Source organism: Bombina bombina, chromosome 1, assembly GCF_027579735.1.
Source record: "Bombina bombina isolate aBomBom1 chromosome 1, aBomBom1.pri, whole genome shotgun sequence".
Taxonomy (NCBI): Eukaryota; Metazoa; Chordata; class Amphibia; order Anura; family Bombinatoridae; genus Bombina; species Bombina bombina.
Genome location: NC_069499.1, coordinates 180,890,610 through 180,908,917, shown reverse-complemented (window position 1 = coordinate 180,908,917; position 18,308 = coordinate 180,890,610). Strand labels below are relative to the sequence as shown.

The 18,308-nt window shown below is 37.6% G+C and overlaps 1 protein-coding gene across 4 annotated transcripts in view; it reads left to right on the top strand.

The window, feature by feature from the left end:
• The first annotated feature begins 13,389 nt into the window (after positions 1-13,389).
• SNX6 (sorting nexin 6) overlaps positions 13,390-18,308 on the top strand; it is a 236,054-nt gene continuing 231,135 nt past the window's right edge. The window contains exons 1-2 of one of the 4 annotated variants that reach the window (XM_053697750.1): positions 13,390-13,527; positions 13,649-13,699. In XM_053697750.1, the coding sequence (XP_053553725.1) occupies positions 13,522-13,527; positions 13,649-13,699 (57 nt within the window). In that variant the 5' untranslated portion in view covers positions 13,390-13,521. Of the gene's footprint in view, positions 13,528-13,648; positions 13,802-18,308 lie in introns of those variants that run through there. The other 3 variants (XM_053697753.1, XM_053697751.1, XM_053697752.1) reach the window with 3 other exon arrangements.

Here is an 18,308-nt window from a genome sequence, read left to right as displayed (position 1 = left end):
TCATATAAACTCAGAGCAGTGTATAGGATGAGCAAGAAAAGCTGTGGTTACTAGATTAAAGGATACAATGTTTGATGTTATGTAGGGTCTGATTCTATTCTAAATAAGGGGACACTGGATTAAGAATATGTGTACCCTTTTGGCATCCTCTTATATAATGGGGCTGAGAAATTAAGCTGTCTCTAACATTGTTAGGTTACAAGAGAGGTTATAACTGCATATATACTATCAACTAACCAACTTAGATATAAGACACAGGGAGATGCCATATGGATAAAGAGCATATGACCACACTTGCAAACAACAATTAATAAGACTAAAATTCAACAAGTATGAGCAGTTAGTGTCCCTAAAACCTCAGGCTCTGCTACCATCATTTGGGTCTAAAAGTTCAATGTGTGACCAAGTATACCAGGTTTAGCTCTGTAGTGACTCCAGTGGTAACAGGCAGTAGTTCTAATATATATCATTAGAATAACAATCCTATGGACATATCAGTTGAAGTGAATTATATGGTCCTGCAGTCTACACTTGGTTAAACACATTAACAATATAACAAGGCAGAAACGAAGATCATATCATGTCATATAGGTACAACTGTAGGTAATGTCTTATTTAATGCCTAAAATCTGAAGAGGCGGTCCACTGCTAACAAGTCATACTAAGTAGGGTCTGAAAGTGATGACCCCTCGTGAATGTAGCACACGTTTGTTTGTTTTTTAACAAGAAAAGAGACACTCATTGTGACTACAACTGTACATAGGTAACCCCAGATCGGCAGATCCACATAGGTGTACAGCCAAAGCCGTTAAAGTGGCGTAGTTAATAGTTAGAGTTACCTAATGACTGTTATACCATCGCCACATTTACCCAGCACCGATCCTGGGGAGGTGAGTCAAAGAATTCACACAAACCTCCCAACTGCTACAATGGTGCAAATTTTGGGGCATAACAGTACACCCTACCCTACACCGGTAGAAACGAACGGATTCTGCTTGTAGTGCATTCCCGACTCTTGGTCCAGATCCAGCACGGAAGCCGTAGCAAATCTGTGCTCGTTGTCAGATCCACCAGGGTCCCAGTTCTCTTGTGCCAAGGCAGCAAAAATTACGGCATAGAACTTCTCCAGATCATGAGCGGGCTCAGTGGTGGTCAGTTCTCTGTCTTCAGGCAGAGCTGCTATATAATTGGCTGCATTGGGGTTGATGAGTTCTCCCGCGTCACAATCAGTTACCAGCAGGGTTTTCTCCATCTGCGCCCGGGAAGTCAAGAGCACAATAGGTGGTATGCGTGGTATGCGTTGGGGCTCCATAGCACCGCAACCTTCCTATAGACTGCCGAGAAGAAGATTCTGGGGAACCACTGGAGGAAGAGTGGAGTCAAGGTTGCAACTTCCGACCTACAAGTCTCTGTAGAAGGCTCTTGGTGAGTAGAATACTGATTTTGAAGCTCTCGTTATGATCTCTGATGTTGTTTTGTTCGTGGCTTATTTCTTCACCCGATGTAAACGTAGTTTCTGGCGGCTTTGAGGCAGTTGGTGTAGATTTAGGAGTACGTACATTACCCCAGTCTCTAGCCAGATGGTTAGAGATGCATTGAAGTTGGTCTGCTAATAGTCCAGCGATGATAGCTATTAGGGATTCGTCTCCAGAATCCATTCTGGGTCTGTATACGTTTAGCTTGCTCTTTCTTACTTAGTGTCTGGTAAACTGTAAAATAGCTTGCTTCATGAAGTACTGAGCACGCAACAGTGGCGCAGCAATGTTGAGGACAGATTAGGCTTCATAGATAAGGGAAGGCCTCAGAGTAAAAAGTCCGGTACTGAGGGCTAAATAACCACACCGGGGTCCATAAACCCTATCTTTTGGGTCAGGGTGTCTTCAGTCGAGCTTCTCCACCAATTTAGTTGTCCTTTTAACCAATATTTCAATAAAAATCTGGAAAAAAGTGATAGATAACCCAGGAGCTGAAGCTCAGTGCGACCAGTAAGATGGCCGCCGCCCGGAAGTCCCCCTCGCTCGCAATTTTTACTCCCATAGGCTAACATGGGACCGCGTCGTAAATCGGTATCCTATATCCAGCGCAAGGCCTTATGTGGTGAAAATGGAGAAATCTTACTCCCTTTTTACCTCGCCATAAAAGGCAGCCGTAGCAGGCCTTGCACTGAGTATGGGAGCACTGTAACTCTTGAAAATGCCTGAAAAAATAAACTAACACCTAACGCATGCGCAATGTCTATCTACCTGTCAACTGCAATCCCCCATCACAACAACTAATAAAGTCTATTAACCCCTAAACCGCCATATCCCACACAGCAATAAACCTATTCTAGTATTAACCCCTAAACCGCCATAGCCCACACCGCAATAAACCTATTCTAGTATTAACCCCTAAACCACCATAGCCCACACCGCAATAAACCTATTCTAGTATTAACCCCTAAACCGCCATAGCCCACATAGCCTATTAAATGTATTTACCCCTAATCTGCCGCCGCCAACGTCGCCGCCACTATAATAAAGTTATTAACCCCTAAACCTAAATCTAACCCTAACCCCCCCTAACTTAAATATTATTTAAATAAATCTAAATAAATTTACTATTATTAACTAAATTATTCCTATTTAAAACTAAATACTTACCTATAAAATAAACCCTAAGATAGCTACAATATAATTAATAATTACATTGTAGCTATTTTAGGATTTATTTTTATTTTACAGGCAACTTTGTATTTATTTTAACTAGGTACAATAGTTATTAAATAGTTAATAACTATTTAATAACTTCCTAGCTAAAATAAGTACAAATTTACCTGTAAAATAAACCCTAACCTAAGTTACAATTACACCTAACACTACATTATCATTAAATAAATTAAATTAATTAATTAACTACAATTACCTAACATTAAATACAATAAAATAAACTAAACTAAAGTACAAAAAAAACAAACACTAAATTACAGAAAATAAAAAAAACAAGAAGTTTAAACTAATTACACCTAATCTAAGCCCCTTAATAAAATAAAAAGCCCCCCAAAATAATAAAATTCCCTACCCTATACTAAATTACAAATAGCCCTTAAAAGGGCTTTTTGTGGGGCATTGCCCCAAAGTAATCAGCTCTTTTACCTGTAAAAAAAGAAATACAACCCCCCAACATTAAAACCCACCACCCACACACCCAAACTTACTCTAAAACCCACCCAATCCCCCCTTAAAAAAACCTAACACTACCCCCTTGAAGATCAGCCTACCTTGAGCCGTCTTCACCCAGCCGGGCAGAAGTCTTAATCTGATCCGGACAGAAAAGGTCCTCGAGACGGGCAGAAGTCTTCATCCAAGCGGCATCTTCTATCTTCTTCCATCCGACGAGGAGCGGCTCCATCTTGAAGACATCCGGCGTGGAGCATCCTCTTCTTTCGACGTCCTAACGAAGAATGAAGGTTCCTTTAAATGACGTCATCCAAGATGGCATCCCTTCAATTCCGATTGGCTGATAGAATTCGGAATTAAGGTAGGAAAAATCCTATTGGCTGATGCAATCAGCCAATGGATTGAGCTCACTTTCTATTGGCTGATTGTAATTATTTTATTATTTTCCGTAATTTAGTGTTTTTTTTTTTTTTTCCTACTTTAGTTTATTTAATTTAATTGTAGTTAATTGTAGTTAATTTAGGAAATTGTTTTAATTATAGTGTAGTGTTAGGTGTAATTGTAATTTAGATTTTTATTTTACAGGTAAATTTGTCTTTATTTTAACTAGGTAGTTATTAAATAGTTAATAACTATTTAATAACTATTGTACCTAGTTAAAATAAATACAAAGTTGTCTGTACAATAAAAATAAACCCTAAACTAGATACAATGTAATTATTAGTTATATTGAAGCTATCTTATGGTTTATTTTATCGGTAAGTATTTAGGTTTAAATAGGAATAATTTATTTAATTGTAGTAATTTTATTTAGGCGGCGATGTCCAGTTGGCAGATTAGGGGTTAAAAAATTTATTTAAGTGTTTGCGATGTGGGTTGGGGCCTCGGTTTAGGGGTTAATAGGTAGTTTATGGATGTTAGTGTACTTTGTAGCACTTAAGTTAAGAGTTTTATGTTACGGCGTTAGCCCATAAAACTCTTAACTACTGACTTTTAAATGCGGTAGGAGTTTTGACAGGAGAGGGTCTACCGCTCACTTCTTCCAAGACTCGTAATACCGGCGTTAGGTAAATCCCATTGAAAAGATAGGATACGCAATTGACGTAAGGGGATTTGCGGTATGCTCGAGTCGCGGAAGAAAAGTGAGCGGTACACCTATACCTGCCAGACTCGTAATACCAGCGGGCATTAAAAAGCAGCATTGGGACCTCTCAACGCTACTTTTTAAGGCTAACGCAAGACTCGTAATCTAGCAGTTTGTTTTCTTGGTATATTTATTTGAAAAAGCAGGACTGTAAGCTTAGGAGGTGGCCCATTTTTGGTTCAGCACCTGGGTAGCACTTGTTGATTGGTGGCTAAATGCTTTTTCAAATAAAGATACCAAGAGAACAAAGAAAAATTGATAATAGGAGTAAATTAGAGAGTTGCTTAAAATTACATGTTCTACCTGAATCATGAAAGAAAAAATGATGGTTTCATATCCCTTTAACTTCGTACTGAAATTACTCAATAGATACTTCCCACAATACCCCTCAGCAACAGTTTTCTAGTAAAACAGAAAACACTTTTGCTTGTGCTTTATTACAAAACCAAATTTAAAATACATAAGAAAATATACATTTCGTTCAAATGTTTTGACGCAAGGTATATAAGCAATGACAAGTAAACATTTGTCCAAGACAAGTGAGATATGAGTGAAGACAAAAAAAAATCATAAGAATTGTTTAGTTGAATAGGAGCCTAAATCAGGCCCTGTCAGAACCTTATAGTAGTGCTGTCCCAAGGAAGAGAGAAAAAAATAAAAATAAAAAGCAGGGGAGGGAAGAAGAGAAATAAGCTAAAATAAACTAATACTAATGTCTCCTCCTCACAGACCCCCCCCCCCCCAAAATTTTAGTTCCAATTAATTGCTTTAGTTAATATAATTTGATTTATATGATTCTTATATTCTGAACCCATAAAATTTACTAACTTTCCCCAAGTCTTGATATATTGCTCAATATTGTCCAATGTATGCATTTTGTAATTTTATGTATGCATTTTCTAATCATATGCCTCAAGGATTGCACATCTCATCAACTGTTTAATAGTTGGCATTTTGTTGTTAATCCAATTTTTAATGATCAACGCTCTCATTTTCAGAATCATTTACCTGAATGAATTTAGTATTTTGCCCCTAATCTAGGTGTTTAGTAAGAACTATTATATTTACTCCGGATAGTGAGATCTTATTCTCAAGGATACGAGATAGCAAGAATTTCACCTTAGCCCAAAGCTGTAGTGGTCTAGGGCAAAGGTAGATTAAATCTACTAAAACAGGATTATCTTTTGAACATTTAATGCATTTATTCTCTACTTCCTTTTTCCACTTCTGTACCCTCCTAGGGATCAAGTAGTCCTGATGAATAAGACTAAGATGAGATTCCCTAGTAGACATAGTTCTATCTAGTTGATATAAGGCCCCTAAGCTTTTATATATAGTTTTTTCATCACTACATATCAGTAAGATCTTATCTCATTTAACATATAGCTCTCTTATCTGATGCTGCTCTAATGAAAGTAATAATATTTCATATATAACTGATAATGATCCTATCATTGCTTTCGGATGGTCTAAAAGTGGGTGTTTTTGAAAAAAAAAAACGAATCGGGGGCAGCTTGGATAACTGAATTTAGATAGTGTTTAGCTTGTATAAAATGGAATTTATTATTTTTAGATGGGACCTTGAACTGCTTCTGGAATTGTATAAAGTTGAATATACGTTAAGACATAGAATCTCACAAGTGTCCAAGGTTGGTTATCTGAAGTTCCTTCCATTTTTGAAATACTATCGGCTAGATTTAGAGTTTTGTCGGTTACGACCCGCGTAGCTAACGCTGGCTTTTTTTCCCCCGCACCTTTTAAATACCGCTGGTATTTAGAGTTCACAGAATGGCTGCGTTAGGCTCCAAAAAGGGAGCGTAGAGCATAATTTACCGCCACTGCAACTCTCAATACCAGCGGTGCTTACGGACACGGCCAGCTTCAAAAACGTGCTCGTGCACGATTCCCCCATAGAAAACAATGGGGCAGTTTGAGCTGAAAAAAACCTAACACCTGCGAAAAAGCAGCATTCAGCTCTTAACGCAGCCCCATTGTTCCCTATGGGAAAACACTTCCTAAGTCTGCACCTAACACTCTAACATGAACCCCGAGTCTAAACACCCCTAACCTTACACTTATTAACCCCTAATCTGCTGCCCCCGCTATCGCCGACACCTGCATAATACTATTAACCCCTAATCTGCCGACCGCACACCGCCGCAACCTACGTTATCACTATGAACCCCTAATCTGCTGCCCCTAACACCGCCGACCCCTATATTATATTTATTAACCCCTAATCTGCTGCCCCCAACGTCGCCGCTACCTACCTAAAATTATTAACCCCTAATCTGCTGACCGGACCTCACCGCTACTCTAATAAATGTATTAACCCCTAAAGCTAAGTCTAACCCTAACACTAACACCCCCCTAAGTTAAATATAATTTAAATCTAACAAAATAAATTAACTCTTATTAAATAAATTATTCCTATTTAAAGCTAAATACTTACCTGTAAAATAAACCCTAATATAGCTACAATATAAATTATAATTATATTGTAGCTATTTTAGGATTAATATTTATTTTACAGGCAACTTTGTATTTGTTTTAACCAGGTACAATAGCTATTAAATAGTTAAGAACTATTTAATAGCTACCTAGTTAAAATAATTACAAAATTACCTGTAAAATAAATCCTAACCTAAGTTACAATTAAACCTAACACTACACTATCAATAAATTAATTAAATAAAATACCTACAATTATCTACAATTAAACCTAACACTACACTATCAATAAATTAATTAAATACAATACCTACAAATAAATACAATTAAATAAACTAAAGTACAAAAAAATAAAAAAAGAACTGTTACAAAAAATAAAAAAATATTTACAAACATTAGAAAAATATTACAACAATTTTAAGCTAATTACACCTACTCTAAGCCCCCTAATAAAATAACAAAGCCCCCCAAAATAAAAAAATGCCCTACCCTATTCTAAAATAAAAATAGAAAAGTTCTTTTACCTTACCAGCCCTTAAAAGGGCCTTTTGCGGGGCATGCCCCAAAGAATTCAGCTCTTTTGCCTGTAAAAAAAAACATACAATACCCCCCCCCAACATTACAACCCACCACCCACATACCCCTAATCTAACCCAAACCCCCCTTAAATCAACCTAACACTAAGCCCCTGAAGATCTTCCTAGCTTATCTTCACCACGCCGGGTATCACCGATCGGTCCAGGCTCCGATGTCTTGATCCAAGCCCAAGCGGGGGCTGAAGACGTCCATCCTCCGGCTGAAGTCTTGATCCAAGCCCAAGTGGGGGCTGAAGACGTCCATCCTCCGGCTGAAGTCTTGATCCAAGCCCAAGCGGGGGCTGAAGACGTCCATCCTCCGGCTGAAGTCTTTATCCAAGCGGCGGCTGAAGAAGTCCATCATCGGGCAGAAGTCTTCATCCTATCCGGGCAGAAGAGGAGATCCGGACCGGCAAACATCTTCATCCAAGCGGCATCTTCTATCTTTTTCCATCCGACGACGAGTGGATCCATCTTCAAGACCTCCGGCGCGGATCCATCCTCTTCTTCCGACGTCCTAACACCGAATGAAGGTTCCTTTAAGGGACGTCATCCAAGATGGCGTCCCTCGAATTCTGATTGGCTAATAGGATTCTATCAGCCAATCGGAATTAAGGTAGAAAAAATCTGTTTGGCTGATTGAATCAGCCAATCAGATTCAAGTTCAATCTGATTGGCTGATTGGATCAGCCAATCGGATTGAACTTGAATCTGATTGGCTGATTCCATCAGCCAATCAGAATTTTCCTACCTTAATTCCGATTGGCTGATAGAATCCTATCAGCCAATCGGAATTCGAGGGACGCCATCTTGGATCCACGCCGGAGGTCTTGAAGATGGAGCCGCTCGTCGTCGGATGGAAGAAGATAGAAGATGCCGCTTGGATGAAGATGTTTGTCGGTCCGGATCTCCTCTTCTGCCCAGATAGGATGAAGACTTCTGCCCGATGATGGACTTCTTCAGCCGCCGCTTGGATCAAGACTTCAGCTGGAGGATGGACGTCTTCAGCCCCCGCTTGGGCTTGGATCAAGACTTCAGCCGGAGGATGGACGTCTTCAGCCCCCGCTTGGGCTTGGATCAAGACTTCAGCCAGAGGATGGATGTCTTCAGTCCCCGCTTGGGCTTGGATCAAGACATCGGAGCCTGGACCGATCGGTGATACCCGGCGTGGTGAAGATAAGGTAGGAAGATCTTCAGGGGCTTAGTGTTAGGTTTATTTAAGGGGGGTTTGGGTTAGATTAGGGGTATGTGGGTGGTGGGTTGTAATGTTGGGGGGGGGTATTGTATGTTTTTTTTTTTACAGGCAAAAGAGCTGAATTCTTTGGGGGATGCCCCGCAAAAGGCCCTTTTAAGGGCTGGTAAGGTAAAAGAGCTTTTCTATTTTTATTTTAGAATAGGGTAGGGCATTTTTTTTATTTTGGGGGGCTTTGTTATTTTATTAGAGGGCTTAGAGTAGGTGTAATTAGCTTAAAATTTTTGTAATATTTTTCTAATGTTTGTAAATATTTTTTTATTTTTTGTAACTTAGTTCTTTTTTTATTTTTTGTACTTTAGTTAGTTTATTTAATTGTATTTATTTGTAGGTATTGTATTTAATTAATTTATTGATAGTGTAGTGTTAGGTTTAATTGTAACTTAGGTTAGGATTTATTTTACAGGTAATTTTGTAATTATTTTAACTAGGTAACTATTAAATAGTTCTTAACTATTTAATAGCTATTGTACCTGGTTAAAATAAATACAAAGTTGTCTGTAAAATAAATATTAATCCTAAAATAGCTACAATATTATTATAATTTATATTGTAGCTATATTAGGGTTTATTTTACAGGTAAGTATTTAGCTTTAAATAGGATTAATTTATTTAATAAGAGTTAATTTATTTCGTTAGATATAAATTATATTTAACTTAGGGGGGTGTTAGGGTTAGGGTTAGACTTAGCTTTAGGGGTTAATACATTTATTAGAGTAGTGGTGAGGTGCGGTCGGCAGATTAGGGGTTAATAATTGTAGGTAGGTGGAGGCGACGTTGGGGGCGGCAGATTAGGGGTTAATAAATATAATATAGGGGTCGGCGGTGTTAGGGGCAGCAGATTAGGGGTACATAGGGATAACGTAGGTGGCGGTGGTGTGCGGTCGGCAGATTAGGGGTTAAAATTTTTTAATAGAGTGGCGGCGATGTGGGGGGGCCTCGGTTTAGGGGTACATAGGTAGTTTATGGGTGTTAATGTACTTTAGAGCACAGTAGTTAAGAGCTTAATGAACCGGCGTTAGCCCAGAAAGCTCTTAACTACTGACTTTTTGCTGCGGCTGGAGTTTTGTCGTTAGATTTCTAACGCTCACTTCAGCCACGACTCTAAATACCGGCGTTAGAAAGATCCCATTGAAAAGATAAGATACGCAAATGGCGTAGGGGGATCTGCGGTATGGAAAAGTCGCGGCTGGAAAGTGAGCGTTAGACCATTTCCTGACTGACTCTAAATACCAGCGGTAGCCCAAAACCAGCGTTAGGAGCCTCTAACGCTGCTTTTGACGGCTAACGCCAAACTCTAAATCTAGGCGTTTGTACTTTAAGCCTGGTGGAAATTGGCTGTTTCCTAAAAGAGGTAACCATTTAGAGCACTTAGATTCTATATTCAGAAGTTTCATGGAAGCCCTCCAGACCTTAAAGGAACATTAAAACCAATTTTTTTCTATTAATATTCAGATAGAAAATACAATTTTAAACAACATTCAAATGTACTTCTATTATTTAATTTGTTTAATTCTTTATATATCCTTTGTTGAAGAAATAGCAATGCACATGGGTTAGCCAATCACACGAGACATCTATGTGCAGCCACCAATCAGCAGCTTCTGAGCCTATCTAGATAAGCTTTTCAGCAAAGAATATCTAGAGAAGGAAGCAAATTAGATAATAGAAGTAAATTAGAAAGTTGTTTAAAATTGCATGCTATTTCTAAATTGTGAAACAAAAAAATTGGGTTTCATGTCCCTTTAAGAATATCTCTCAACATGGGATGTCGATAGATTTTTTTATGGAAGAATAAAGAACAAAATTGAGGGAGAGATGTTTACAAAGTCTGTCGTCCAAATTACGATTTGTATATTTAGAGGTTGAAAAATAACCAGTCTAGTGGAAATCTTAAGAGAGTAGCATAGTTATAGAGCAATAGGTTAGGTAACGCTAGCCCCCCTCTATTATAGGGGAGGTATAGCTTACTCATTTTGATCCTGGGATTCCTGCCCGCCATAGAAAATATTGTAAAGCTTTAGAAAGGTTATTTTTTTTTAAATGTTTTTTATTGAGAGAGAATTTGCATGGGTAACAGATACATGTAAACATTTCAAAATACAGAGGCGTATGTTACAAACAGAGATTTAGAGAGATAGAAGACAAGTTTAAAATAACCAGAATACCAGCTCCCGCTTTTAATATCCTGATGTTTAATTAATAGTGGAAACATTCGTAGGGTATACAGAATGTTTGGAAGAAGAAACAATGTATAAGCTGCAACTCTACCAGATAGTGAAAGAGGAAAGCTATTCCAACACTTTAGTTTGTTAATGCTATTATCTAGGATCTTCGTTATGTTATCTTTTTACTAGTCCTCAGGCGAGGAAGACAAAAAAAATCCCCAGATATTTTAACAGATGTGTTTCTGAGAAAGGATGGTTAACAATAGACTTGGACTTTTTTAGCCATAGGATTTTGGATTTTGAGAAGTTAATTTTATACCCTGAGACTCTTCCATAGGTTTCTAATTGACTAATAATTTCCTTTATTTGTTTATCTGGTGTGGTTACACAGAGCAACAGATCATCCGCAAATAAGGACAATTGAAAGATTTCCTTGTCCAATTTACAGCCTGTTAAGATATTTCTTAAATTTGATGAAAGTGGTTCTAGAACCAAATCAAAGAGGAGTGGTGACAGTGGGCAGCCTTGACTAGTCCCCCTATATAGTGGGAAGGATGATAATATATTATTATTTATCAAAAGAATGGCATTAGCATCAGAGTATACATTTAAAATTAGGTTCAGGAAATTCCCTTGAAACCCAAAATTGACTAGGGTTTGGTACATGAAGTCCCACTCCACTCTGTTGAAGGCCTTCTCTGCATCTAATGATAGGAGAAAGGCCTCCGGCAGAGCAGGAGAATCTCTTCTCTCTAGCTCATCTCTATAGTGACAAATAACATGCTGAATTTTTCATATGTTATTTTCAGATGTCCTGCCCTTCATGAGCCCCACCTGGTCAGGGTGTACTAGCTTGGGAAGGTTTGTTTTTAATCTGTCTGCCAGTAGTTTCATAAAAATCTTATAGTCCAGATTTAATAATGAGATTGGTCTATAGGATGTAACTTCCTCCACATCTTTATCTTCCTTGGGGATTAAGATTATATTTGCGCCTTTAAAGTGCTCTGTGATCTTAGTGTTATGGCAATAGTATTGATCGTATAGGGTTTTCAGAATGGGGGTAAAATTCTCCCTCGTCATAGAATAGAATTCTATTAGTAGGCCATCAGGGCCCGGGGCTTTCCCTTTCCTCATTGATTTAATGATATTGTTTATTTCTTCAATTGAAATTGGTCCATTTAAAAGGTCGAATTCTTCTTTTGAGATTTTTAGCAGAATTAATTAGTTGAAGTAATTAATTATGTCTGTTTTTAGAGGTTGCTGGGAGGAGTATAGTTCCCTAAGTATTTTTGAAATAAGTCTATAATATATTCAACCTTTTTGGTGGTTCTGTCACTATCTCTTATGATTTGAATAGGTTTCCTTTTATTTGCCCTTTTAAATAGACTTGAGAGATATTTACCCACTTTGTTGCCGAATCTATTGAATTGAGCCAAATTCATATTAATATTTTCTTGCGCTACTCTCAAAAGGAATATTTCTCTCTCTTTTTTACTTGCAAAATAACTATCGCTATTGCTTATATTAGGGACATTTTTAAAGGGTGAGTAACCTAATTTTAAATTAAGCGCTAGCTTTTTATCTCTTGCTTGTCGAGCCTTTTTTTAAATTCCTTACATAGGTAGTGAATTCTGATTTTAAAGTGGCATACCCCCCAACTGTCCCGATTTTTGAGGGACAGTCCCAATTTTAGGGGTCTGTCCCCCTGTCCCGGGTTGCTAGCCATGTGTCCCGATTTGCCCCAGGCATTTTAAAAAAAAATAAAAAATTTTTTTTTTAAATTCTGTTGGGCCCATACTCAGAAGCAGCTGGCTTTGTTCTCACAGGGTTAGATACCTGTTTGATTCCCTGTGTGGGTTAAGCCGGAGTAAGAAGGCTGTATACACTCGGGTAATGGTGACCTCTCTAACCTACCTCTGGTAGTGATGATGTCTAACCCCTGGTGATAATACTAGCATGCCTTCAGTTTTATAGAATGAGCAGTGCTAATACCAGGGTAACGAACAGTGGCAGCCACAGACTGCCAGCTAATGTGCTTGCCAACCCCAGGACCCCATACAATGAATTACAGATACCCATATATGAGCTTGTGTTTGATTTGCTGCCAAATGTTGGGAGGTATGAAGTGGCCTTGGCTGCCTCCCAAAAAATTGTGATATTATCTTTATGTCATTGCTAGTACAATATTCCTAACAACCCTTTTCCAGAAATGAATTAAATCACCAGCCAGGAAGCAGGAGCATTGCTGCTCCTAAACCTATATGCACTTTCATCAATGGATACTAAGAGACTAAAGAAAATTTGATAACAGGGTTTAATTGTAATATTTAATGCTCTATTTGAACCATGAAAATATTACAAGTATATTATAACAATGCTTCTATTCAAAACTGAAATTCACTTATTCATCAATTTTATTATTATATCCCTTTAAAATATGATGGGTGCTACTAGGGGGTTGGAACAGCATAAAAAGTACACCAACAAACATCTATTTACACACTTAAAAAAACCTAATGGTTTGCAATACCATATATTCAGTTCGCTCTGTTACTAGTCTTCATAACTAATCACAGTTATCCCTTAACAAATATGGACGACAAATTACATTGTCCGTATCACATGATACCACAGGCTGGTACCAGCAAAGCTGTCATTCTGCCTCTCCCCTTCTAGCCCAGGCGCGCTGCTGTCACGTGTCCCGACGGCCTTGCCTCCTCCCCTTATTCTTCGGTTCGAGTCCGTCCCCTGCCTGGCAGCAATCTTATCAGCCATGATGGTAAGTAGTAATAAGGAAGGGATGCTGACAGCTACCGCTATGCGATATGTTTTTGGTATCGCGACATAGTAACTCATTATATAGAAGTAGTTTTGACTTCATGTTATGTTTGTGTCTTTAGCAGGAAGGCCTGGATGACGGACCCGACTTCCTGTCCGAGGAAGACAGAGCGGTGAGTGTCTAATTACCTACGGCTGCAGTATTGGTACTGTTTCCATCTCACCTTACCGCAGACACCTGTAGAACTACATCTCCCACAATGCATCCCTATTTGGTACTATACTTCTTGTAATCATATGATGTAAACAGTATGGATTCCACTATTTATCAATGTACTTTTTGGTTGGAATTCCAAAAGCTAAGGATGTGGCTAAAGCTTCATTGGTGTAGTGCTGCCCCTAAATTGCCTTTTGCAGAATACTTGTGTCCCATACATTTGGCCTTATTAATGACACTTCTCCACTCAAACTGTGGTGTGTTTGTGTATATATAATTTATTTTACATGAACTTACTGTATATTGTGGGGTTTATTCTATGTGACACACAATCACCAACATCTTTATATTTCCTATAAACTGTTATTTAATGGCTTTGTTTCTTGGTAATATGCTTTAGGTTTATCATTTTTGCTACGTATTATTTTGTGAACACATTTGCCAGCACTTAAAAATAACTTGAATATTACTGTACGCATATCTGTTATTACATTAAGAGGAAATAGCTTCTCTGTATGAGCACAAAAAAGATTGGGACATTAATATTGCAAAACTTTTTAACAAGTAGACGACAGCTTAACCCATAGTTCTCAAAGTTTTCTGTGTTATGAGGTTGGGTTTATTTCTTCCCCAGTAAAAATTAATTAGATGAAAACAATAGCCTCAAAAGCCATCTCTAATAGCTATGCATGTGCATGATGTGCAAAAAATATATATATTCCCATGTATGTTAGGACAGTGGTTCTCAATCAAAGTGAGCTCAAGGCCCGGTAAATATTAGCTAGACATGTCCATTTCTTAAGCTAGAGTTTTCAATTGCCCTATCGGTAAGTAAGTGTGGGTTTAGTGGGGGCCCTGGCGGGGGTCTTTCGCTGTGAGGGCCATGGAGTGTGGGGTCTGGCCATGGAGGTTGGGTGCCCTTTCTCTGGACCTTAATGTTGGGGGGCCTGGCTCTGGAGGTTGAGGGGCCTGTTGGGGGCAGGTCAGGGAGGCTACCATGTTCATTTGCATAAAATGTAATACATTTTGGTCAGTGTGAGACAGTCTTCCTGGGGCCTTGATTGGTCTCAGTCTGCCCCTGGTGTGCAGTGGGGTAAGAGTGTGCAGTGGGGGCATGACAGGTTGGGGCCCACCAGCAGGGCTATCACGGCCCGGTACTGGGCCACGGCCCGGCTGTTGAGAAACCAGGTGTTAGGAGATTATCTTGCATTTGATGAAACAATGGGTGGTAAAAATAAGTGTTTTAGAGATTTAAAGGGATATGAAACCCAAAAATTTCCTTTTGTGATTCAGACAGAGCATACCGTTTAAAAATTTCCAAATTACTTCTATTATCAAATTTTGCTTCCCTCCCATGATATTCTGCGTTGGATAGATAGTATACCTAGTTGGGTATCTAGAGCACTACATGGCAGTAAAGCTGCAACAACTAATTGATGTAATCAATTATGAAAATAGTTGTCAACGAATCTCATAATCGATTAGTTGGTCTGTGCATGGCACCAGCTGCTTTACTCCAATGAGCTCCTGCACGTGGTATTGAAGGGACACTGAACCCAATTTTTTTATTTCATGATCCAGATAGAGAATGGAATTTTAAGCAACTTTCTAATTTACTGCTATTATCAATTTTTCTTTGTTCTCTTGCTATTTTTTTTTTAAAAGCAGGAATGTAAATCTTAGCAGCCATCCAATTTTAGGGTCAGCACCATGGATAGCGCTTGCTTATTGGAGGCTTACATTTACCCACCAATAAGCAAGCATAACCCAGTTTCTCAACGAAAAATGGACCGGCTCCTATGTATCATATTCCTGCTTTTTAAATAAAGATAGCAAGAGAACGAAGAAAAACTGATAATAGGAGTAAATTAGAAAGTTGCTTAAAATTGCATGCTCTATCTAAATCATGAAAGAAAAAAATTAGGTTTTGTGTCCCTTTTGAGTTTTATGGTTATACCCTTAGCCTAAAGGACGTCTACAGATGTTTACTTTTCACTTTTTCAGGACAATATAAGTTTACAACTACTCCTGGCTTATGTTCAACCAAGAAATAAAATAGGAATCATCATTTGGATTATTTATATTAAATAAGGTAATTTGGGACTATGATTTGAATGATGTAGTGCAGAGCTTGTTATTTACACCTAGCCCTAGATTGATGGGATTTGTTATTTGAATTGATGTCACTATTACCTGTTTGCACAATTATTAGCGGATCGTTTGCTATTGCTGATTATATGTACTGTATAGATAAATGTGTAAGACTTTGTCCTGTTATTGATATATATAGTTCTTAGCGATTTTTTTAATATTTTTAATTAATTGTAATATGTACCAAATTCAGCCTCTATAAGTGTGTGTGTGTGTATATATATATATATATATATATATATATATATATATATATATATATATATATATATATATATATATATATATATATATATATATATATATATATATATATATATATATATATATATATATATATATAATGTGTGTTATTTTAAGAGCGGACTAGATATTTTTTCCCTAACCTTATAGCTGGTTATTTACCATTGCATATAGATATTCAAGATATTTTTATGTCAGAATAAAGTCCAGGCTTACTTTTATTGAGAGGCCCCTTGCCAAGGAGGAAAACACTTTGCATTGGTGGAGCTAACAAAGATAAATAGCCCACCTCGACGAAATTGGCAAAACCCTACTTATGAATCTCAAGCACCTCAACACCATCTGAGCGCTTCTTCTCTGCTGCAGGCAAAATATTTTGCAAAAAGAGAGCCAGCCTCAGCCAGGAGCATGTGGGCGTGTAGACATTTTTGTGTTTCAATGCAGTTTCTGAAAGAGTGACAAACAGAATGGTTTGGTTTTGCTCAAATATAACAATTTGTTCTGCTGCTTAAAATTGGGCAAACACAGTTGTGTTAATGTAGTTGAAGTTTATATTTGTAACACTTATTTTAAATATAGGAAAAATGTTTTTTTTTTGTCCGATTAGTCATTTAATCGAAAAAATAATCAGCTGATTAATTGATTATGAAAATAATTGTTAGTTGCAGCCCTACATGGCAGGAAATAGTGCTACCATCTAGTGCTTTTGCGAATGGATAATATGCTTGGAAAACTGCTGCCATATAATGCTCTAGAAATGGGCCAGGACCCAAGCATAAATCCCTGCTTTTCAACAAAATATACCAAGAGAACAAAGAAATTCATAATAGAAGTAAAGTAGAAAGTTGTTTAAAATCGCATCCTCTTTGAATCATGAACAAAAAATATTTGGGTTTCATATCCCTTTAATAATGAGCAAATGGAATCAGTTTGGAGTAGCCAGTTATCAAAAAAGTAAATAATTAATCCCATATTGTGCCAACTGTAAAATACATGACCACATTTTCTTCTCTGAACGTGGAATGCCCACTGTTGATAGATTAGACTGAGTGTCTGTTAATAAATAAACATTTAGTAATGTACTGTAAATGATCAGACACTTAAACCCATGGTCAAAACGTGCTTAGTGAAGGACGTTTCTTGTCAAACTTTCACATGCCTGACAGTCTGGAACAGAGACTGGTTAAATGGAAATTAAGTATGCAAACTCAGTTCTATAATTGTGTTGTTGTGTTTTTTTATCTACTTGGGAAAATCATTCTTTTTCAGTTTTTATATCTTAAAGTTAGTTCCCTAGTAAATAAAAGTAAGCAAATGTCAAGGGGTAACTTTGGACCTAGCGGTATTCCGAATGCTGCCAAACCACTCTGGAATGACTACATAAGTATAGGATCACTTCTGTTGAAAACCCAATAATAAAAATTAATTTAAAGAGCTAGTTCCTTTATGAAGTCTTATAATAGGGCATTCTTTAATATTGGGTAAAACGTTCTTTTTAATTATTTATTCACATTTTGAGACTCTTTTTAAGACTACGTAAACAAATGATATTGGTACTGTATATGCATATCTGCAGTGGGAAGATAGCTGTTAAAAAAACATGTTTTACATATGTTGTCTATAAGTGTTTCATTAAAGCAGTTAATACTTCTCTCCTGTGTAGTCAGCTCCCTCTTCAAATATTTTTTTTTTCTTCAGTGATGTGGCTGTATTGCCCTTGCAGCTGTTAACAGTAGCATGGTACAGTGCCAGCTAATGTCAAGTAGAGGTACAGAATCGGCAAAGCAAGGGCATTACGGCTGTGTCAGTGACAATAAAAAGTCATTTGAAGAAATATGGGTAGCTACATGGAAGTAGATTATTCCAGCCTCAGGAGACACTAAAGGGCCAGCTTTTTGGAATTACTTTTTTTGTGAGAGGTTAAAAATCATGGTTACTGATCAGCTGATTCTTTCACCTGTGTTTAAAGTGAAGGTCAATTTTTACCCGATGCTCACCACCTATGTAAACAGTATGCTCTAACTATTACAGTCGCTAAGATAAAATTTGCAAAAAATCAATTATTTATTTTATTAAATTTTATATATAAAAAACCTTTGTTTCGTCTGTTTACTCCTCCCCCGATACACTTCCTTATTTGGCCCTGTTGACGTAGCGATCATTAAAACCAG